General features: G+C 42.5%; 1 protein-coding gene across 1 annotated transcript in view; it reads left to right on the plus strand.

Annotated features, from left to right (window-relative positions):
- Positions 1-24692, plus strand: part of jmjd1cb (jumonji domain containing 1Cb) — a 132075-nt gene that overhangs the window by 105753 nt on the left and 1630 nt on the right. Inside the window, 24 exon segments of the mRNA XM_018666487.2 lie at positions 479-1030; positions 1110-1455; positions 2996-3201; positions 3204-3979; positions 4158-4355; positions 5500-5672; positions 6827-6989; positions 8294-10823; positions 12709-12910; positions 16116-16330; positions 16414-16566; positions 17027-17116; positions 17478-17602; positions 19230-19464; positions 19656-19738; positions 19740-19883; positions 20628-20981; positions 21076-21244; positions 21354-21444; positions 21631-21761; positions 21897-22019; positions 22139-22278; positions 22416-22592; positions 22800-22931. Of these exon segments, the coding sequence (XP_018522003.2) occupies positions 479-1030; positions 1110-1455; positions 2996-3201; positions 3204-3979; positions 4158-4355; positions 5500-5672; positions 6827-6989; positions 8294-10823; positions 12709-12910; positions 16116-16330; positions 16414-16566; positions 17027-17116; positions 17478-17602; positions 19230-19464; positions 19656-19738; positions 19740-19883; positions 20628-20981; positions 21076-21244; positions 21354-21444; positions 21631-21761; positions 21897-22019; positions 22139-22278; positions 22416-22592; positions 22800-22931 (7508 nt within the window).

Below are 24692 nucleotides of genomic sequence, written 5' to 3' on the forward strand. Positions count from 1 at the left end.
ACACTGATTTCTTTTAGATATTAATTGTGGGTGTTATAAACATTACATAAAAATTATCAACAACACATCAAAAAATCGTCAATTTGACTTAATTTCATGGTAGTGAATAGGTCAGCATTTATAGGTGTACATTTTCATGTGCTTAATTTTTGGTAGATTTTTTTTTCCTGATATGTATTTTATAATGCCTCCCTGTCAACAGTCGTTCCATGTGAATAGATCATAATACGTTTCCAGTTAGGTCTTGCCCTCTAACTGGGATTGGTTCCAGCCTCCCCAAGATCCTTACGGATAAGCAGCGACACTAATGGATGGATGTTGCTCTCCACTGTCAAGTTTTGTCACTGCCACCAGCAGGTGCTAATGTAAAAACCTTAGAAAAGGTTAATTGTAGTGTTACAGAGGAAGGTTAGTGAGTACGAACACCAGCCTACAGAGGGTATATTAATCAGAAAATATTTTGTTTCTGTTTGTTCAGACTCCAAGTCCAAGGTGAAACAGGCGGTGAACAAACGTAGGAAGGGTGAGGAAGATGAGAAGAAGGCAGGATTAAAGAGGCTGAAGACTGACATGACGTCTGATCTGTCAGAGAGTAGTGACTCAGAAAATCCACACAACAAGAGGACTGCCCACTCCTCATGTTCCTCTTCCTCCTCGTCATCCTCATCGTCCTCCTCCTCCTCCTCTTCCTCCTCCTCAGAGCCCAACTCTGAGAATGAACTTAAGACTCGCAGCAGTGATGTAAAACCAAGTGCCATTTCCAAAATGGAGGAAGACGAGAAGCCGCTAATGCAGGGATCCAAAATTAACAATTCTTCGTCTCTGATTGGCCGGCTGTCCCCATGGGTGGAGCTTCAAGCAGTGGAGGAGAGCAAGAAGGGTGTGGTTAGGGAAACAGGCAAACTGATAATGAAGGAGGTGGAGGAATTGGTGGCGGTAACGCAAATTACCCAGTCTCCACGGCAACAGTCTCTGATGTCTGACACCATTCAAGGCGGCATTATGGAGAGCAGCAAGAACACTGTGAAAGGTACAGTCAGCTAATGCATGGCATGTCATATTCGTGATGATGAGTAAAGGTAGCATTCTTATAGTATTATTTTTTTCAGGGTCTTCTCCGTCCCAGACGCCGCTGTCGTCCCACCTCCACGGTAGTGGTGTGATCGAAATCACAGATGACGCCCAGGCCACGGTGCACCGCGAGAGTTCAGAGGCAGTATCAGCGCTGCTCGCCTCACAGAAGGCTGAGTCCACGGCCCTCTCACCTTACCTCCCCCTCAACCCCTCCCCAGTGTCCTCACCTCCCATTCCACCATCTCCCTCACCGTCAGAAGGAGGCCGCAGGACAGATATTGAACCTCCCATGCAACAGCAGCAAGGCATTATGGGAGGTGGCATGACAGCTGCGAGGAGCTTAGTCAGCAAGATAGAGTTTTCTCCCTCAGAGGTCATCAGGTGAGAACAGAAGTCTTCACTTCAGTCCAGATAAAAGAACTTTACTCATCCCCAGCAGGTGAATTTAAAGTGTGGATTCTGAATATTAGAACCCACACTGCTCCTTGAATGTCCTGATTTATTGACTGGGTGGCAGATGGTGATTATTAAATTAACTCATTAAAAGATTTCCAGATTTGATGTAACAGTCCCATCCAACTGTCCTTTAATAAGACACAGTATGTTACTCAGAGAAATCAGGTTATGCAGGTAATCAGACAACATGTTTAAGCTTCTTTGAGACATGCAGCCCTTTAGGATAATCTGAAGGCAATTTAACATGTCAGCAGTCTTACTAGGCCAGACCTGTCACATTTTTCATTCTCTCTCATATCATATTCAACATTTTCAAGTCTGAATTTGAATCAGATTAATGTAAAGATTGGTACAACACATGTTTACCAAAAAAAAGGTCTTTTATGCTCAAGGTCTCAGATAAATCTGTAAAAACTGTAAAACAAAAAAAAACAAAACAAAAAAAACCTACAATAATAATTTGACCAGCAGTCTCTGAATGTATTTCCAATGTTCATTCATGCAGCTGTGGATGAATTAATTATTATTCAGCAAAACGCTTTACATATACAGCATGTGAGCAAGTAGGTATTAAACAGGAATTTCATCTTGAGGCCTCATTATACATAACAGCACTGAAATAGGCTGAATTTAACCAGATAATATTATTTTAAGAAGAGGGAATTCAGTCATTGTCTTCTTTTTTCCTCAGGTAACAATATTTTCTCATTTATTACTACCATTTTACTTCAATAGAGATTTTTTAATTACATCAATTTTGGTATCATATTTCAACTTCAAATTCATTTAGATTAAACCAATATAATTCTTCAGGCAAGCGTCTTTTCTCTGTCTGTTGATGACCTGTGCAGGTCTGGACCACGCAACACCTTCATTCTTATCTCAGAACAAATCTGTATGACTGGTTCTTGCATGAGGCCCGCTATTAAAACTGTCAAGAGTGTAGAGTGTGGAAACCACCCCACCCATACCCAACCCCCCAACATCATTGGACAAGGTCTCCCCCTACTTACAGATCACAATGTAGTCCTGATAACAATGCAATTATATTTAATAAGTTGATCATAGGTTTTGTATGTAAAATCCTAGTAAAAAGTGCCTAGTAACTTTCAGATGTCAGATAAATGTAATGGCATAAAAAGACATCTACAGTATCTAAGTTTAAAGTAGCATAAAATGGAAATACTCAAATGAAAGGAGTAGCTTTTGTAGCACCAAATTTTAGTTGTATATTTTACTTAATAAGTGTTTTATGCACAAAAGGTTAAAATGTGAGAAATTATTTGATGTGATTATGTTCAAAAATATGTTAATACAATTAATTTAGCAGCTTTCATCAAAAGAGGCCTTGATAGGGATAAAATCATACATTTTTTCCTCATTTAGAATAGGAAGTAAAGGTAATCTTGTATGTAGTCCTGTCTTGTACATATGTAATGAAGCAGTTTTTCTGTGCTTTTTTCAGGCCTGTCACTTCAGTGGCTGATCATGTGGTGTTAGTGGAGAAGGAGAAAACTGTCCTTCCTCATCTTCATCTTCATCAGCAACAACAGCAGCAACATCAGCAGCAGCACACACAGCAACAGCAACACTACACATCTATCCACCCCAGCATTAAGACCCCGTCTTTACCTGAGGAGACAAGAAAACATCCCCAGCAACAACTGCCCCCCACAAGATGAACACAGTTTCCACTCCTGACCCAGCCAAATCCAAAATGAGCCCCAGCCCAAACCCCAATCCACCTCAGCTCGACTCTGTTAAACAGAAACCCCAACACCCAAACAACTCTCAGAGCCACTCCTACCCCAACACGAACCCAACTGAACTTCTTAAAGTTAAGTCCCACCCGGGCCTGCTTGACATCTCCAAACCTAAACCCAACACCTCCCCAGAGGTCTCTAAACATAAAATACCACGGTACTGCAATACCTCACCACCTCCAACAGGCCGTTTGTCTGCTAAAGCAGAAATGGCAGAACCTCTTCGGTCTGGTTTCAAGACGGTGCCAGCGCGGCCAGAGTCAGGTGGAGTCAGTATGAGCAGCAGCACCAAGAGCCCTCTGATCATCGATAAGAACGAAACCTTTACCGTTTACAGGGACCCAGCACTGGTCCGCTCCGACACCGAGAACTCTGCTGCCGCCACTGTCTCCTCCAACCATGTGGCAGCCTATCTCCATCCCCACCTGCACACCCTGCACTCCCCGTCTCCCCACTCCCCCTGCCTCACCCCTGCTTCTCACCCACATGCCACTTCCCACCTCCTTGCTGCTCCTCACACCTCTGCCCTACCTCATCCGCACCTTTTACCACCCGGGGTGCTTCCGGCCATGCCTCCTCCCACAGCGTCTCTCCTTGGGGGCCACCCTAGGCTCGACTCTCCTGGCGGTTTGGGTCACCTTGGCCTACCTCATCCGGCAGCTGCACACCAACAGCAGTTTCTACAGGTCTGACTCCAGATACCTACACACCAATTAAAGCTGCACTAGGAAAGATTGTTGCTTGATGCAAGGATACATGGCAAGGGGAGGAAAGCAATGTTGCCTCCACTCCCAGTTTATCCAAGCTGAATATTATTTACACCCTCCTCTCAAAATATAAACTGAAAAATGTTTCTGTTTTCAGGGTCAAGGTCCCCCACCACCCCCCCTACTAACCCAGGCTCACAGTGGGGCAGCAGGGCTGGGCCTGTACCCTATCCTCTGGCAGTACCCCAATGGAACACCAAGCTCATACCCCCCAGGACTCAACCTGCCCCCCACAGCTAAGTGGGTCCACCCTGAAAACCCTGTCACAGTTAATTCCGAGGCCTCTCTACGGAGGGTAGGCATATTCATATTAGCATGTGTTCGAGTGTATTTCAGAGGAATTGTGCATGCATATGTATGCATCTCTTTGCTCAATAGTTAGATGTCTATTTGTCCTGGAACAAGGAGAACAATGGAGGATGGACAAAGGGAGGGATGTGATGGACACGAGAGACATTTGGCAGGCAGGGAGAAGATGATGGATGAAAGAATCCCTGAGACCAACTCAGATGTAGCTGAGCTGTGTTGTAGTCCATCATTAAAATTGGTTAATATAATGCCAATTAATTTTTTTGACATGATTGTTCTATGTGATTAGATTTCATACTAATGTACTGTTGTGCCAACATAAAGCTAACTATTTCAAATGTATATTCTGAATATGGTGTGCTGGATAGCATGCTGCCGCACAGGAAGTGGTGAGGTATCTGCACAAACAAAAGCTGTTTTTCTTAGCTGGGAATCAGAACATTTGATATTGATATTTGAAGTTGAATGTAGCGCTTCAAATTGTAAATCTCTAACTGTCCTGTAGTTTCATCTATAAGAACCATCTCAATATAATTTTACATCAACAGGGCATTTTGTCTCTGAGCCTCTCTTGTGATTGGCCTGTTTTCTGAGTGATGCTCGGCCAAGCCAACCACAGCTAATTGATTGTAGGTTATTGTAGCTTTGTAATATATTGGTCATTTTTTTGTCATGTAGCTTGCTAGCTGAATCAAAAGAGATTATATGGGACCTTTAAACTGAGCTATACACTCATTAGGACTGTCCTCTTATTGAATGGGTTATAGAGTCACCAGTTTAAGCTCTGTATTTTTTATGTATTATGTCCATTTAATTGCTGTGTATCTCTGGCAATAACAAGTTGTGTGGAGTATTATTTTTCATTTGTGTACATGTTAAGGTGAATTACCACTCTACACCACTTCTGGTTAAGAATAATCAATAGCTAAATATTGTTACAGAGGTGTAGTAACAGCAGTAGCCAGATTGAATTGATAGTCCATAGTTTAAGACAAAGTTGTTAAATAAGCATGTAGGTGTAATTTTCTGTGACATACTGTACTGTGTTTGTTTGTGCTTAGTTAAATATTTCACTTCTTTGTCTGAAGATTTCACATTTAGATAATGATGTTGGATCTGTGTGTATGCAGAACACTGCCAGTCCATGGCTTCATCAGGCTGCTGGTAGTACTGGCGACGGTCTGAGTTTGCTGAGCCACGTTCCTGTCCGGCCAGCAAGTGCTGACGCCCACCGCACTCCTGTCAAGATTCACACACACACAAGCCCTCCGCTGTCAAAGGCCAGTGTTGATGTCCATAAAGAGTGAGTAGAAACATGTAAAGTTCTTTTCCAAGATGCTGGATTGGCTTCATCTAAGAATGTATCATTAGTCCACAACAAAATATAGTTAATGGAGCCTGAATGTATTCCAGACAGGGAACGTGTGGAAAATAAGTAAATTCTTTGGTGAAGACAAGGGGAGTTTAAAAAGAGACTGTTTAACATGTGCAGGGCTATTATTTCACACATTCACATCCAGTGTGTGGACAGACTCAGAAAGAACATGGAGACAGTGGGAGCATGAGGCATTCCTTTTGTCTGTAGTTGAATTAAGCACTTGAGAGCTGGACTGAAAGAAATGCTACAGGAGAAAGACAGGGCGCAGAATATTTGCTTTGGACATTTGAACAGCCTGCCATTTCCATTGTAAAGTGCAATGTGTTCAGAGAGCAACAAGAGAGCTAAGTTAGCCCTGAGAGGCAGACAATACCAGGTCAGTCAGATGAAGTGAAGTGGCACTAATCCAATATTAAAGCAGTTCAGACAGAATGTTGTTCATTCAGCAGCCTGTGCTCTCCTTATGTAACCACCGGCCATTATTTACTGTAGATGCTACTGAAAACCCACACACACAAAGCATCACTGAGGAAACATCAGTCATCTCTTTCATTAGCCGAGTTATGCCATGTTCATTAAACCTGCTGAACAGACCGTAGTACCACATTACACTGCAGATGGCCTACACCTGCCTGTTACCCAAGTATATTTTGACTCACATACTTCCACAATAATCACTTTCACACACACAGTCATATACTTTCTGTTTCGTTTTTTGGTTTTTCTGATCGCAAAAATTTTAAAATTTAAATCTTTAATTAATTAATGTAATTTAGAAATTTAGAGTCAAATTTTATGGGATGTTGCAAAGTAAATATTCAGCTTGTTTCATTTATTTATTCATTTATTCATCCATTATCTATACCGCTTATTTGTTTCATATATGAATAAAGTAAAAATTGTTTTAGAATAACAAGAAAGATAAGAAAGAAAAGAATGAACAAACCAGAATGGACTAACTTTTTAGAACAAATCTTGTCTTAAATAAGCAGCCATTTTCTATTTTAGTTTACTGAAAAATGTTATAAAGCCTCATAAAACTTGATGACTTCTTAAATGTCTGACTTGTCTGTATACAGAGATGTGGATAAGAAGGGCTTTGTGGACCCGATCAGGACTTTGACATTGGCCCAGTTGAAACAGGAGCAGACAGACAGGAGTCGCACCCCCACAGGGAAAGATGTCCACTTACACCGCCTCTACCTAGACCCCCTCAGCAAGGCTCGCCTGGCAAATACACAGGTACACTGCACTTTGATATCATTAGTATGAACATAATTATGGTCCTTATCAGTAGCAGTAGAAGTAGCAGCACTAATCATAACATTACACAGCACAATGAGATGCATGAAAACAATACAGTCCTTTTACATATTCAATATATGAATGTAAATGTAGTACCACCATCCTGAATCTAAGTCTTTGTAATAAGTAAGTCATACCAAATATTTATCATCATTTTTATCATCAGCCTTTTCAGCTGTACCTGTTCTGGTTGACAGTGATAGTGACTGTAGATGGACAACACTAATTTCCTAATGTCCAATGTTAAATGATCAGCTCCATACATTTGTCTACATGTAATCCAGATTTTACCAAAAATGTAGCAGGAGACCAGCAGTCTTTTTGTTTGAAAATTAGAGAATTGCTCCTTAGTAACTCCTGTGTATATCTCCCAGCTATCACAAAAGTTACTGAAAAGGTTGTAGCAGAACAGCTAATTGCTCACCTTGATTCCAAGGCTTTCTTACATCCAATGCAGTTTGGCTTTAGGAAAAAACACTCAACTGAAACAGTGTGCTGCTACTTCCTTGAAGAAATTAAAACAAACCCAGATCAAGGAGGAGTGGTGGGAGCAGTCTTCCTTGACTTTCACAAGGATCATTTTATTTGAATAAAATGACTATGACCTTTCCAGTCCCACAATCTTAGGACCGCTGACTTTCAGCATATATATTAATGACCTTCCATCAGTGTGTAATGATGTTAATGTAATAATGTATGTTGATGATACTGTATTGTATACTCATGGGGAAAGTGCAGCAGAGGTTGCTATGAAATTAACAAAAGAAATGCATAATGTTGTTGAATGGCTAAACAACTTTTTCTGATTTTGCCATATATTAGTGGAATGCTCTCCCAACAGAGCTAATTTCATGTACAAACTTTCAGTCCTTTTCAAAGTTAACAAAACCTTGGATACTGTCAAAGCAAACTTGCAAACATTTATGAATTGTGTGTGTGGAGAGTGGTGTAGGATTATGGTTTATGCAGTAGTTGCACATATCCGTGGGGGTAGGTGGGGGGAATGTCTGTAATATTTTATGACCTTGTGTTTTGTACTCCATTTGCATCTTTTCCTGTCATTAATTTATTGTTCCACCTACCAGCTCAGGGACTACAGGTTGAAATTACCAAATGCTAAAACCTGGTACAAGACATCTCTCCTTCTTTTACATAAGGATAATGTTTTATTGTGGACTGTCCCTGTTTAATTGTTTGATTACAATTATAATTACAAATAGTGTTTGCATTTTCTTTCCCAGGATGCACTTCAGGCAGCAGACCGAGCCAGTAAATACAAGGAGGAGAATCGGCAGATCCTGAAAGAGAGCATTGAAGTCGCTCCCTTCACCGCAAAGATCCAGCGCTCAAGTGACCTGGGGATGGACAGGGACAGAGAGAGAAGCCGAGATTCTGCCTTTCCTGTCCGAATACCAGCTCTCACCACCCCCAGCCCCAAGGCTGGCCACGCCCATCCCCACGTCATCCAATCAGAAAAGAGCGGCTACTTCACCACACTGTCCAACAGTGTAGTGAATGAGCCTCCAAGACTGTACTCCTCCAAAGAGCTCAGCTCATATTATGAGAAAATATCTGGTGGAGCTCTAGGGGTTGTAGCCAGTATGGGACCTGCTGTGCAAAGCCAGGGAGCTCTGCCCTTGGGTAGCCACAGCTCCAAAGCCTCCCTCTCCAAGCCCCCTCCTCTCATTAAGCACCAGCCAGAGGGAGGAGAGGGCTTAGCAGGGAAAATCACTGAGCAGCTCAGCCAGCAAGTAACACTAGTCCAACAGCAACATCAGCACCACACAGGTATTGACAGGATAGAACGCCACAGCCCTGCCATTTCTCCCTCCTCCTCCTCTACATCTTCAGCCCCCAACCACCATCATCACCACCACCACCAACAGCAGCAGCAACACCAGCTCAGGGCAATGCCATCTCTCCACCGAGCGCCTGTCTTCCATCCCCCCACACAGCACGCACTGGAACGAAAAGAGGCTGCAGAGCGAGAGAGGGAGCGAGAGAAGGAAAGGGAGAAAGAAAGGGAGAGAGCAGGTTATGGTGGACGCCTGTCCCCACCAACCCTCACACCCATCCAACCAGTTAGCTTAGCAGCAACTGGTAGCAAAACATCAGCAGAGCAGCAGAAGCCTCCTACACTGCTGCCTGAACTCAGGGACGTCAAAGGTCGTGGAAATGCTGCTGCCATCACCTCTGTGGCCTCTGCTATCAGTGGGGAGATTATCACTTCATCAACAGATGGGTGGAGAGGTGGAGAGATGATTCAGGAAAGAGGAGGGCTGTACTCTGGAGAGAAAGGAGTGTTGAGGGGCAAGCCCCAAGCTGCAATGGCATCAGTCATTGTACGCTCGTCGACATCCATTAAGTATGGAAGTCCTGTTGGTGCTAACAAATCTGGTGCTATGATCCATCAGGATCTCCCTCAGGGGAGGTTTTATACATCCAAGCTTCAGGGGGAATGTCTGAGGTTAGGGGAGAGTATCAGAGAACCTGGAACTGGCAGGGTTATCCAGTCCAACGCCAACATGGATGACATGTGTGTCCAGTATAAAAAGTCTTCTGTGTGTGGCATGCAGGGAACTATTGGAGCCAGTACCATAAACTCTGTGAACAGGACTGCTGTTTCAGCCTCTTTTGGCGCACAGAGTAAGTGTGGGGCAGCCACCTGTGAGCAGGGTCACTCAGTTTCCACTCGAGGCGAGACTGTAGCCCATAAAACAGATGTTGGTGGCTGGGCGCTGGGTCACTCAGGACGAGGAGACCACCAAGACTGCTTCAGCTCACACACCACATCTCCAGGGGGATCATTGCCCCCCCCTAGTCCAGCAGGGACACCCCAGTCTAGTCCAAGCCTCGTCCCAACAACTTCTGGCTCGAGCCAGCCTTTCTCCTCCTTTGTCCATCTCAAGAAGCACAAAGCTGCATTGGCTGCAGCTCAGTCCAGAAGCAACATCTCCACTGCTCCCATATCCATCACAACTGGAAACTCTTCCCAGTCTGTGGATTCAGTAGACAAAGCTCCAATTCACAGCTCTCCGCCTCCACCCTCTTCTAGCCAGTCTTTATCATCATCAGTTGACTGCAGTAGCAGCAGCTCAGCAAGTGGGAGCACAACACCAGGCAAGTCCAGTCCCCTGCCTAACGGCCAGTCATCAGGATCAGTCTCAATGAGCAGTGGGCTGCCTAGTAACTACCACAAACTGAAGAAAGCCTGGCTAACCCGCCATTCAGAGGAGGATAGGAACACTACTGCTACAACCAGTTCCACCAATACTAAATCAGAGAAACTTCCCAGCACCATCACCACCGCCACCACCACCATCACCAGCACAAGTAACACAAGTAACACTACAGCTATGTCAGAAATGATTAAACCCTGTACAGTAAATCTCAGTGCCTCCACCTCCAGTGAGGTGGAAATGAGCAAGGACAGTGGAAGCAAAGGTGAGCGAGAGAGGCAGCTGGAGGAGAAGGTGGGAGGAGCAACAGCAGGAGGAGGAGGCGGGGAGGAAAGGAAATCAGCTCCTTCATCAAGGCGAGGGAACAAACGGCCATACGAGTCCGGCTCAGAGAGCGGAGGAGATGACTCTGACGCTAGTGAGAGCAAGATGGAGGGTCGAGCCAAACGCCAGCCTAAACCAACCTACAAAAAGAAACAGAATGATATGGCCAAGAAGAAAGGAGACAATGAAAAGGAGGAAGATGACATGAAGCCCAATGGCATTTTCAGATCAGCCCGAGAGAAGACCAAACTCAAACTGGCAAGCAGCAGTAAGTCTTATGTAGATATTTACTGTAGCAGTGACGGTTTCCCCGTGTGGTTTGAAAACACGAGTGGCAGAGAAGGGATATGGCGATATTCTGTATTCGGAATGGGCATTTTAATTACTTTTTGAAGTCAATTAATCAAGATAATTTAAGTCAATTATGACCTATGATTAACACATGCTCTCCACCCAAACCAAAATAATATGTTGTTATATCAAGTCATGTTTTTTGCATTGTAGTGTACAGATGCATTAACTTTACCTCCCAAGCTCCACTCCACAACTCCCAACTACTTTCTTTACAAGTCACTGTCACTTTATATAATGTTATAACGCTAATCTAATATACATCTACATCGGATGAGGATTTTTGTCATCAGACGTCTGGATCTTCACAAATAAGAGAAACAAGCTGAGCAAACAGCTGCTCTCAATGTCCCATGTCCGCATCACAGAGAGACACTGATTTTTTAAATATGAAACAGCTTTATTCAATGAGGTTATCAGCCTGCAGGCCCTAATTAAACAGATTTTGAATGTGAAACTACTAAAACAATAACTCCTGCGAAGACCATTAAGCAGACTCCAGCCAACAATGTCCCTCAACACCAAGTGAACACTGTAGGTTATAGAAAATGTTATTCAAATAGGAGGAAATAGTACATTTGTTGGGGACTGCTTTGAGTGGTAGATTAGTCCACATTTGGTGTTCTAGTGAGTATTTGTGGCAGCAGGACAGTGTGTGTATGGGATTCAAACTGTGCCTCAATAATGTGCTTTTAATAGTTTGTGGAAGCAATGCAGCTCTGTGGTTCAGAGGAATCAGATATATCAGACTTCCTGTGGCTCAGGAGGTTGAGCAATCACCCACCATTCAGAAGGTCGATGGTTCGATCCCCAGCTCCTCCAATCTGTGTGCCAAAGTTTCCTTGGGCAAGATACTGAACCCCAAATTGCCCCTGGTGTCAACGGTGTGTGAATGTGTGTGTATGTGTTAGAGAGAACTTCACATGTATAAAACAAGTGCTGTATGAATGTGTGTGAATGGGTGAATATAGTCTGAAGCTCTTTGAGTGGTCAATATGACTAGAGAAGCACTATATAAGTACAGGCCATTTAGTACTTGTTTAATACTTGTTAGTAGGAGACATTCAGTGCTGGTTCAGCTCTGCATATGTGATAAGTTGTTGATAAGAGGAGGAATGCACACTATCACCAGGATTTAACAACAAATATGTGGCTACCTGGTTAGGCGACCACCTATGTATCATCAACATCATTTTGATGACCCCTATTTGAAGCAGTTAAATAATATTTATTACATGTGAAGCTAAGCAGATAACCAATGTTCCATTACCCTCCTATTAGCCTACTATTCTCATTGTCAGGCCACCAAAGTGGCAGCTGGTATCAGTCACATTCACAATTCAACTTCGTCAGATAATTGCAGCAGAACAACAAAAGCCCTGAGGGTGGAGGGTGAAAGTCGGTTAAGAGCAGTTCAGAGTGCAATGGTTAGCTACATTATCAAAACCTGTGACTTATTAAATCTTCTTATACCTGGGTATTAATTAAAGACCATTTTATCATCTACTATACATCTAGCACTTGGTGCCAACACACATGTCACCTTTTATCTGTAGTAGGTGGCTTAGATGGAAGATTTCTGTAACTCAGTATTCCTGGTTAGACACAAAAAACATGAAAATAGAGCAAGTAGATCATTTGTCTTATGTAAAAAGAATTGACATGGAATTGTTAGATTTATGGGCATGTGAATGCAAACTACTTTGGTGTATTTTACTGACTGTGTTGTCTATAACTCTTTTCATGATCTCATTATAAAACATAGGTACTGTTAATGACTTAACAATGTGCACTGTTCTCAGATGGGATCCCCCGCTCTGTGCTGAAGGACTGGAGGAAGGTGAAGAAGTTGAAGCAGACAGGGGAGTCTTTCCTGCAGGATGACTCGTGTTCAGAAATTGGACCCAACCTGCAGAAGTGTCGGGAGTGCAGGGTGGTCCGCAGCAAGAGGGGAGAAGAGCAGGCACATTCTCCTGTCTTCTGTCGCTTCTACTATTTCAGACGGTAAACCTCTCACCTGCTTTGTATTTTTTTCTATCCTTTTCTTTCCTCCTGTTATTTTTCCATTCCCATTTGTCTTAGTTTTCCTCTGGTTGCCTGTCTGTACTTGCAATTGCATCCATCCACCCAACATGCATTCTGTTTGGTCCCTTCGTGAACCTTAAGGACATAAAAATCCCTCCATGATCCACTGTCATACATTTACCTCCCCTCCAATTTTCTGTTGAGAGAGTAAGCGCTTGGTTTAAGAGGCTGCATCTCTAAACAGAATACCACAAATGGACAAAGAGATGGAGAGAGAAGAAGGAAAGTATGTTTTTTTCAGGTCTAGTTACAGCACATAGATGGTTAATCATGTGGCTTGTGCAGTATGCCCTGCCTCTGTCTGTTTTCTCTCTCTCTCTCTCTCATACACACACTTACTGCAAACACATAGACATGCACTTGTGTTGGATAAGCAGCAGCTGCAGTCTGGGGTCTAACAAGGTAAATCTGCCAAAGAGGATTTTCTGCCCTATAATCTTTTCCTCACTGACTCACTACATAACTGCTGCTGCTGCAATCTATCCCTCTCTGGCTCCCCTCCCCTTATCTGCATCTCCACTTCTAATTCTTCCTGTCTCACTATATCTCACCTTGTTCCTTTCTGACCCAGTAGACTGAGATATCATAAACATTCATCTAAGCTGATTGGGTTATTTAAGGACACCATGAACAGTGGTTTTACAGTCCAACAGAGAGGAGGCTCATCATGAAAATCAGCCTCTTGGTAGTATACTGAGTCATTCTGTTGTTCACTGCCAACATAGAATTCAATTTCCCCTATTTTTTATTGTTAAGTTTGTGTACAGTGCCATCTCCCCTGCATCCTTTTAATGGCATCAGTGTGCAGCAGGTGTATGAACTGATGGGACTGTGTTTTGAAATAAAAAGGGAAAGCTTTAAATGTGTGTGCTGTCCTGCCCCTCGTATCTCCCTACAAAATCTCTGGTCAAAAAATGCCATACTGCATGCATTTTTCTAGAATAATTCTATTTTGTTCAGATGTGGCCCAGTGATCTATATTATGGTGGTCTGCATCAGAGTAGTGATGTAAGTCAAAGTGTTTATTAAAGCTTTTCTAATTTAGCAGCAATGTGAGGTCTTTCCCAATCTGGCTGCAATTTAAACAGCATGCAAACATGTTGTTATGTGGTGCATAGTGTGTATAGAGGCTTTCAGTTTCATGTTTCATCATGATGTATGCATACAAAATAATATATTTATTAGGGCCCGGGCACCGACCAAAGGAAACCTATTGTTTTTGTAGAGACTATTATTATTCTGTCCACAAAATCACATTTTTGAGGGCTTTAGGATGCTTGAAAACTCCCCAAAATTGGCACATACCTCAGACCTGGTGAAAATGAATTAATTATTCTTTAGTGACTGGGCTCAGGCGTGGTCAGCAGGCTCCACAGCACCCCCAAATGCAGGCCATGGTGGGAAAAAAAGATCGGTGAGAACATTGCTCTCATCATTGTGGATGTACTAAATTTTTTTGAGAATTTTTAGTCTAAGAGGAAGTTAGTCATTGTGGATTTCCTGTGTCAATTTTCATTCTATGATCACAGTTTTAAGCCCTTGATTTGACATTGGCCATGGGCATGATATAGCACCTCTGTAGTGCCCCTAATTACTTTTAGCACTTTTCAGGTGTTAGTCATGCTTGGACCCTCACGAAACTTGGCCTGTATGTCATAAGTCAAGGAACTTGATACCTGATTTGGGTCTTTGGTGTGGGTGTGGCAAAATGGCTCAAGAGCACCCCCTAGAAATTTTCAATGAAGCAGCCCCCGCGCACCGTTTTACGCAGGTGTACAGAATTCAGCAGGCACATGTAACACCCTAAGATGTACAAAAAAGCCTCTTGGAGCTATACCCTAAATCCAACAGGAAGTCAACCATTTTGAATTTAGTGTACAATTTTGGCACTAAATTTTGCCATTTACAGCCACTGTATCTTAATGAACTTCTCTTAGAGATTTGATCCGATTGACTTGAAATTTGGTAGGTGACTTCTAAAGACCTTTGTGGTGTTAAATTGTGAAGTTATTCAGGTTTCGTTGAACGGCGGCTCGTGGTGGCATGGTGAATTTTGATGTTTCACCATCAAAGAGGATGCTGTTGTAACTCAAATATACATTGCCCAATCTGCCCCAAACTTCAGGTTTGACAAGAGACCAGGCCTGAACACATCAACATGCCAATATTCAGCCATACTCATAGGGCCACCTATTGGCAACAGGAAATAACATATTTCATATTGACTCAAAGTGGATTGATCAGATTCACCTCAATTGTGGTCAGACAAGGATTAAGACTATAATTATGCTTTATTGTGAAGATTGTGAGTCTTCATTAAACAACCTTCCCAAGGCAGTGTGGCAAATTTTAAAGCTTTGCCATGAAACAGGAAGTTGTTGTAACTCACATATACATTATCAAATCTGCCCCAAACCTATCATGTTTGATAAGAGTCTTGGCTTGAACACATCTACATGCCAACATTCAGCCATAGTCATAGCGCCACCTACTCAGCAACAGGAAATTACACGTATTATACATCATGATCCATTTCACATGAGGCAATCAAATTGCCTATTAAAGTTGCAACTAGCCAAGAACGTACTTGTCAAGTCTGAGGGCAAGAGGAAAGAGGATTAAGCGTCTCTAAGGGTCTGTCTGTGCATGGGGCTGCCTTCATGAACGATACAAGCATGGAACTGATGGACACAGTAAGTGATATATATCTCATTTGTTCTATGTCCAACAGTCATGTAATTTCAGAATAATATCGTATGACTTGCAGGTTGACAAGATCCATTAGGTCAGAGACATTTTATTAAACCAAAGAAATAAGCTGCTCTTAGGCTCTATCTATACAGGTGGCTGTCTTTATGCATGATACAAATATCCAACTGAGGGGCACAGTATGTGATTTTTAACTCATTTGTTCTGTGTACAATGGTCATGCAATTGCAAAACCATGTTGTACGACTTGCAATGATCCTGTGCCTGCCAGTCCCTCAATGGGTGTGGGGTGCGAGGGCCCGTTCAACGCTGCTTGCAGCTTTCATTACCTTTGTTTCCCCAGTGATTATGGAGGTTGCTTTCATATGTCGCTGCTGTACAAAACTGTACTAATGACCGGTTTCCTCCCATCCAGGCTTTCCTATAGTAAAAATGGAGTAATCCGGATGGATGGCTTCTCCACTCCAGACCAGTTTGATGATGAGGCCCTGTCCCTTTGGGCCCCTGGGGCGATGGAGGAGAGCCACCTAGACCAAAGCACAGCAAAGTACATTCTCAGCTTCATAGGAGACAAGTTCTGTCAGATGGCTGTGACTGAGAATACTGCAGCCACCTGGGTAAAGAAAGACGGTAAGTTGTGTTAAGGAAGACTGACATTTTGATCAGCTAACTCTTACTGTGTTTTTGAATTGAACCTATTCTCTGTTTTTCAGCCAAGCTGGCATGGAAGCGAGCAGTTAGGGGTGTGAGGGAGATGTGTGACGCCTGCGAGGCGACACTCTTTAATATCCACTGGGTCTGTCAGAAATGTGGCTTTGTTGTCTGTCTGGACTGCTATAAGGCCAAGGAGAGAAGGAGCTCCAAAGGTCAGTATTTTTTTGGTTTGGATATAAAGAAATACTTGCATGCACTCATATCACAGAGAGATGGTGAAGTGACCAGCACCAGTCAAGCCTGGATTAAACCCCACATTAAAGGTAGCCTCAGAGTTCATACAGTGTGTATAAAATGTTGTACATTTATTATCTCAAGTTTATAGATTAATAAAACAAATCAAGAACAGTTGGAAACCTAAATCTAAAATCTGAACCTGAATTTGACCTGATGAATAATTCAGAGATGACATCTAAACTAACCGGGACTATTGATCTGAAGTTCTTTTGCTCACACAAATGTTCCTGCCAAACCTCTCTCTAAGTGAACTGGCTGCTTGTGTGCCTGTAAATATACTGTGTGTATGCAAGTTTCTGTTCTAACCCAATCAACAAATTCCCTCTCTCCTGTGTATTATTATAGCAACTGACATGTGTCTCTTTTTTTGATTAGATAAAGAGCTGTACAGCTGGCTGAAGTGTGTGAAAGGCCAACCGCACGATCACAAACACCTGATGCCAACACAGATCATACCTGGCACAGGTACACTACACGCTGATGTCTTTTTATCTTTCTGATTAAACCATATCTGCACACCCCTGTCCTCTCTTTATCTTGTAGCTGCTTTAATGTACTGTTTCTTGAACACACATACAGCAGATTAGTGTGTGGCTTATGTAGATTAAAGATGAATAGTAATATTTTTAGTCTGAAGCTTCTTCATGTTTGTTGTCCGTAAAGGGTAAAGCCTAGTGGTTGGCATCATGTTACTGCAGTAGTAGTGCAATAACTGCCCGAGCCTTACTGACTGGATCACGTTCCATTTTGATAAAGGTCCAGCTTCGTTTTTCTCTTAATTTAGTTTTTCTGAAATGTTAACATTCTGTTTTTTTCGTCTTTTCAGTGCTGACAGAGTTGGTAACTTCAATGCACATGCTGAGAGACAAACATAACATCAAATCTCACTGTCCCTGCACCAACAAACAGAACCTCCTCACAAAACTTCCAGCCACCAATGGAGTCTCACAGGTACTAATGACCAATTTACTTACAACACATACCATGTTGAATTCCAAAGGCCACAACAGATATTATTCTAATTAGATGAGTATGGAGATACAGTTAATGCCAGAGGGACTCCATTTAAGCCTTTTATCCAACTAACAGACAGCCCAATTCAGATAAAAGAGTAAGAAATTCAGAAACAACCTAATGGAAACATTGTGTGAAAACATACTGTGTTACATCAGCAAACAAGCAATATTTATTTATGTGCTCTTAAAGTTCATGAGAAGTGTCTCTGTTCCAGGCTCTACCTGGCTCACAGAGGCCTTACAGATGCAGCCTGGTAGTTGTTAGTGCACACTAGGGATATTCAGCATTTTTTTGCCTTTTTTTTTTAATCCGATGGCCGATAAGAGATCAATTTAAAACTGGGTTATTTTGGCTCCGATGCAGCCGCACCACTCTGTCTGCAGTCACTACTCTGTCTCCAGCATTGTCCCGCCTGCAGCACCATCTGATTGGTTACACACAGAGCCACAGCATGGGTAACAGCCAATCAGCAGTGAAAGCTGTGCATGCACAATGTTTACGCACACTGAACAATTCTGCTTTTTGCACCACAATCTGGTGCTGCTCAACTGGGACTACTAATTGATTTGAGACTCACATTTCTGTGCAAATTTTATTTAACTTTGTTTTATTTACTATATAAAACTTCAGGAAGCTATTTATTTATTTATTTAAAATTTTAGTTAACTTTATAAGAGATGCTGCTGACCCTGGGAACTTCCCTGCACTTTTTGTTTTTGTTTGAACTTAAAACAAAGATAAGTGAAAGATAAAATAACATTTCAGTTATATTGAAATTTTGGAAAACTTTATTTACCGTAGAAAACTTCAGGGAGTTTTCATTTAACTTTATAAGACATGCTGCTGAGCCTGGGAGCTCCCTGCACTTTTTGTTAGAATTTTAAAACAAAGATGTCTATTGTCTAAGATAAAAAAAACCTTTAAAATGTTGCAAATCTGAAAAGCTGTTTAATAAACAAACAAACAAAGTGTTGGAGTTTGTATTATTCAAAATTTTGACGCCAATATTTTCACTTTTCCTGCAAATGAATATCGGCTCCAAATATCGGTTATCGGCCTCCTTGACTACTAATAATCGGTATCAGGCCCTGAAAAAACCATAATGGTGTATCTATAGTGCACACAACAGCTACTCAGAATTAAATTTCAAATGATCTGATGAGTCAGCAGTGGTGATATTCATTGATAGTGTAATGCGTCTTAATTCATTCTCAAGCAGAGGGGACAAATGAAAAGTGACAGTAAACTGCTTAAACATTCATGTACAATGGAAGTCATGCATTTTATGATTTGACACACAGCATGTGCAAAAAATGATAGTTAACAAAATAATACAAGTAGTTGGATTGATAGAGTATTGTATAAATTGGGGGGGGCGGGTGTTGTGTGTTGATGAGACAGGTAGATTTTGCCTGCTGATAAATACAGGACCTGAAGGATTAGCATATAAATCTCTTCCCACTTGTTCCCAAAAGTTTGACTGTGGTTGCCTTTTGTGGTTGACTCTCAATTTTTACCCTCTCCCTCTGGCTTTATTTACTCTCTCACCTCTCTCTGCCAGGTTCTCCAGAATGTCCTGAACCACAGTAACAAGTTGTCTCTGGTGAAAGCTGAGCCAGGCTCTCAGCAGAACTCTGATCCAGAAGGAACCAAGGTAGAGACTAACGGAGGAGGTGTTGGCGGAAGCAGTCCAGGTAGTGACACAGGGAGTGCTCCTGTTACCCCGCCAGAGTCTCAGTCACCACTGCATTTCCTGGCAGACCTGGCAGAACAGAAATCCAGGGAGGAAAAGAAAGGTGAGAGGATCATTAAGAATCAGTGCAATTTTAATCTGTCATTCAGTGTTTCAGTAATGAATTCCTCCAAATGACCATGTTCCCTCATGAAGCCTTTTAGTATATTTCACCTCCAGAGAATATGATGGTGATCAGTAACCTCTTCCTCTGTTCCCCCTGCCTGGCTCTCCCTCCTCCTCTCTCTCTAACAGAAAACAAGGAGTCAGTGTTGCTAGGTAAATCACTCAAGGAAGATGGGAAGAAGGACGAGAGACAGCCTGGAAGTCCTGCAGCAGTGTAAAACCACCTCATTGGTAGCTAACAGTACGGAGCAGGGCTCCACACTCAGAGATCTGCTCACCACCACAGCAGGGAAACTGAAGCTGGGCTCTACTGATGCAGGAATCGCCTTTGCACCTGTCTACTCCACTGCCTCACAGGTATACAGACACTTTTCATCTGCTTTGCTGTGTAGGGGAAGCATGCCTCATGTAAATCAAATACATTTAATATATAAAAGTACTGTAATTTCCGGACTATTGAGCGCACCTGAATATAAGCCGCACCCACTAAATTTTATAAAGAAAAAAAAATTATACATATACTTGTCTATAAGCCGCAGGTGTCTACATTGTAACATGAGATATTTACACATTCACGCTGCCGTCTCCAACGTCTCACCATCGATTCATTGATACCAAGCTTACATGCAGCAGCTCTATTTCCTTTTTCGACAGCCAGATCGATTGCATTTAACTTAAAAGCTGCATCATATGCATTTCTTCGTGTGTTTTCCATGATGAGGGTGTGTGCATTAAGCGCAAAATGACTGATCTGAAGAATTTAGTGTGAGTGCGTTTGATCTAATTTGAAAGTTTCGTTGGTCCACTGTGACCTGTTCGGTAATTTCATTGGTCTGATGTGACAAGGCTAAATGTTTTGGCAGCATGAAATCTATAAATCAGCCGCATCATTGTTTAAGCCACAAGGTTCAAAGTGTGTGAAAAAAGTAGAGGCTTATAGTCCGGAAATTACGGTAGAATATATTAAAGGCGGAGATGAAATTAGGCTTGGTTGTAATACCTAGTTGTCCATGTGCTATCGTAGAGTGGAGATTCTGTGAAAGAAATCAAGCTCAAAATATTGAAATATTGTTTTCCCTCTCTCTTCCTCTCATTGTAAAGACTGGAAAGGGTGGGCGGACCATGCCCAATATTCTTGATGACATCATTGCTTCAGTAGTTGAGAATAAAATCCCCGCCAGCCGCCAGAACCTCACCACCAAGCTGTCAATCAAGCAAGAGCCCATCACTGTGGTCAGCAACAACAACAACACGCCTCCCTCTGCTGTTGCTGAGTATACCAAACCAGACAGGAAGAAGTCTGTGCCTGTTACTGCAGCTGTGCCAGAGGAATCAACCAGTCAGTATCCAGACATTCCCCACTGCTGGTTAAACAGCAGACAGTTACTGTGGCTCAAAGATCACCGCAACCAGAACAACTGGAAGCTGTTCAGAGACTGCTGGAAACAAGGACAGGTACACATCTCTCTTACTAATAGCAGCAGTACTGTGTTGTAATTGTTAACTGTTCATTACAGATAACAACAGCTGTATGAATGTGTTTGTGCAGCCTGTGCTGGTGTCAGGGATCCATAAGCGACTGAATGCCAGTCTGTGGAAAGCTGACTCCTTTAACCAAGAGTTTGCAGACCATCAAGGAGACCTCCTCAACTGTAAGGACCAGGTTGTGTCCAACTCGGGGATCAAGGAGTTCTGGGATGGATTTGAGGACATCACCAGTGAGTTGCAGTCGTAGTAGATAGCTGCTTACAACCAACAACTGAAACGGGACTGTCATTGATTAATAATGATTGATTCAGTCTGACTAAATTCTTCATGCCTGTTCAGAGCGGCCCAAGTCCAAGGATGGAGAACCTATGGTGTACAGACTGAAGGACTGGCCATCTGGAGAGGAGTTCATGGCCCTCATGCCCTCCAGGTAAACATACACCCTCAACACAGTAACATGCAATTACTGTACCTTTGGTGCTGGGCTGTGGAATCTTGAGCTTTACATCCAAAAATACAAATCATAGTTCAAATGTCTTTAAAGAGCAAAAGTCTAAAGAATACAAACAATACAAGAATGACTGTTAGGCCCATCTAAATGAGAAGTTTTTTGCAGGTACGATGACTTGATGAAGAACCTGCCACTGCCAGAGTACTCCGATCCAGAGGGCAACCTCAATCTCGCCTCCCACCTGCCATCTTTCTTCGTCAGGCCAGATCTGGGGCCACGACTCTGCTGTGCCTACGGTAAGAGGGAAATTATTTGTGACATTCATCATTTCACCTTAATTCTTAATGAATTTGAATAGTTGCTATTTAAAATGTATGCAGTTAGAATCCTCTGTCATTTTCTTCATGAATCAGTTGTCTGTCCTCCTCTAGGTGTAGCTGCATCTCAGGACCAGGACTTTGGGACTGCCAACCTCCATGTGGAAGTGTCAGACGTCGTGTCTGTTCTGGTCTATGTTGGAGTCGCCAAAGGCAATGGAGTCCTGTCCAAAACGGGTAAGACTGTCATTCATATAATGAACTTACAAACAGGCTGGACTGACACAAAGATATTTTCAGTTACGGTGGGTGTAAAGTATATATAGATATATACTGTCTGTACTGACTGTTTGTAGGAGTGTTGAAGCGTCTGGAAGAGGAGGATCTAGATGAGGGGGTTCGGAGGAGGCTCAAAGACTCGAGTGAGACACCGGGGGCACTGTGGCATATCTACCTCAACAGGGACATGGACAACGTCCGAGAGTTCCTGCACAAGGTCAGCACTCTGATAAGCACATTCAGTAACTGCTACAGCTTTAAATGGAATTGTAGTTAACTTCAGTACAAGTATTGACCTTCCAACCCAATTCTCCCTTCCACCCCCCACCCCACCTCACCCAATCACCACCATAGCTCTGTAAGGAGCAGGGATTGGAGATGTCGCTGGACCAGGACCCAATCAGAGAGCAGGGCTGGTATCTGAGCAGGAAGCAGCGTCAGCGGCTGCTGGATGAGCATGGAGTTCAGGGCTGGACTGTAGTTCAGTTCCTGGGAGACTCTGTCCTTATACCAGCTGGGGCTATGCACCAGGTATGTAGTATACACACATGCACACACAAAAACTCAGGGATCACCTCACTGGTAAGATCACATCACCAGAATACATTAGTGAGCTGGACTGCATACTACAAGATGTTAATTGTTATGTTTTATGACCTGATCCTTTGATTCTGTGTCTTTACTCTCTGAGTTGGCTTCATGGTGTCACAACACCCTCTCCCCCTCTCTGTCTGTCAGGTTCAGAACCTCCACAGTTGTGTTCAGGTCATCAATGACTTTGTGTCTCCTGAGCATGTGGCCAACTCCTTCCATCTGACCCAGGAGCTCCGGCCCAGTAAAGAAGAGGTCAACTACGAGGATAAACTACAGGTGACAGACTGCCGCTCAGTCTCCTGTCAGTCACCACTGCATCATTAAAATGCTTTTCTGACTTATTTGACTGGTTAAGATTTCTCACATTAACATTATCAGTATTAATTAGGCAGGGCAGCATTCTACTTAACTTACTGAGCACTTTATTAGGAACATCATGCTAACACTAGGTAGTTCCTCTCTTTGCTGTGGATTCCTCCAGATGTTGGAAACTTTCCTCTGAGATTCTGCTCCATGTTGACATGATGCATCACATCATTTCTGCTGATTTGTCAGCTGCACATTCATGAAGCCAACCTCCTGCTCTACCACATACTGGATTCAGATCTGGTGACTGGAAACCAGTTTGAGACTTTTTCTTTGTGACATGAAGCATTATCCTGCTGGAGGCAGCCATTAGACGATGGTAAACTGTGGCCACAAACAGTATGCCAAAAAACACTCCCCACACTCACCATTACACCATCACCAGCTTGGAACCAGGGATTCATGGTGATGATGCTAAATTCTGATCCTACCATCTGGGTGCCCCGCATGTGTGTCAGTATTAAATAAGGACAGACAGAATGGCAGAGTGAGTCACTGTCAGTGATGTTTTTCGGACAGTGAGTGAGTCTGTTCTTTGTCCGCTCTTCACACAAACTCATCCTCATAGAGGGAGTTGTAAATGAGATGTGAGTCACTCTCCATCTTCTGTCTGTCTGTCTGTATTCAGGCTGCTAGGTAGGAAAATGTAGAGCTCAGCTCTGTTTGGTTCTACTCTGCAAGACAGGAGAATCATTCTGTAAAGGAACAATACTGTTAACAGAAAATAATGTTAATTTGATTAACCACAACTTTAAAACCAGTAACAGATTTTAATTTTGTGGCTGAATGGTACATACACTTTACATACAGTATATATATATATATATATATAATATATACTGCATATATAAAACCAGTAACTAGTTTTAATGTTGTGTCAACAGTAAATGCTGTGTTCAGTCAGACAGAAATATCAGTGTGGTTAGTCCTGCCCTGAGCACCAGCGGCTCTCCTGCTGTTACAGCTGCCCAAACAGGCTTCGGCTGTCAGAGAGGAAATAATCCTCCTGGCTCTATAACACTGATACTGGCAATGTTAAGTGCACAGGTAATTACAAATATACACTAAATTGAACCTTATATAATCTTGTAGCACTCAGATGGTGACGGAAGTCAAACAGTGATGATCTTGATGATGAGTATCATCTCCTTTTTTTTCTATTCTATTCCTGCAAATGTCTTTCTAAATAATGTGCTCTCATCATCATTCATTTGTTTTAAATGCTCTCACATCAAGTCCAAGATACATGCCAAAAATGGTGAAATTAAAATAAACTGTTGTTGAGCTCACTTTAGCCAAAAGGTATTTAGGGTATTGTTCAGCCATTTTAATAGATCTCTGAAAATATTATCATACATTACTGATTATAGATTACTATAAAAAAATAATAATGTAAAATGCATATTTGTGCAGGAGGACTATCTATTTTGTTTCCCATCACTTAGACTGAGTGCATTATGAAGGGATTTGTTTACAGGCAGTGTGAGCAGGAGAAATGACCACAGCAAGAAAACCATGTTTCTAATAGTCACTTCAGGTACACAGTTTGTAGTTCCTGATTGAAACAGGAGGCTGCTCCAGCAGGATGCACACCAACCAAAAGGGCCATTGGTAATGAAACTGTTGTGGAGTTGGTACAGCTATATAAACACTCTTCCTTCCTCTTCCTCC

The sequence above is a fragment of the Lates calcarifer genome, unplaced genomic scaffold (genome assembly GCF_001640805.2).
Source record: "Lates calcarifer isolate ASB-BC8 unplaced genomic scaffold, TLL_Latcal_v3 _unitig_5776_quiver_344, whole genome shotgun sequence".
NCBI classification, from domain to species: domain Eukaryota; kingdom Metazoa; phylum Chordata; class Actinopteri; family Centropomidae; genus Lates; species Lates calcarifer.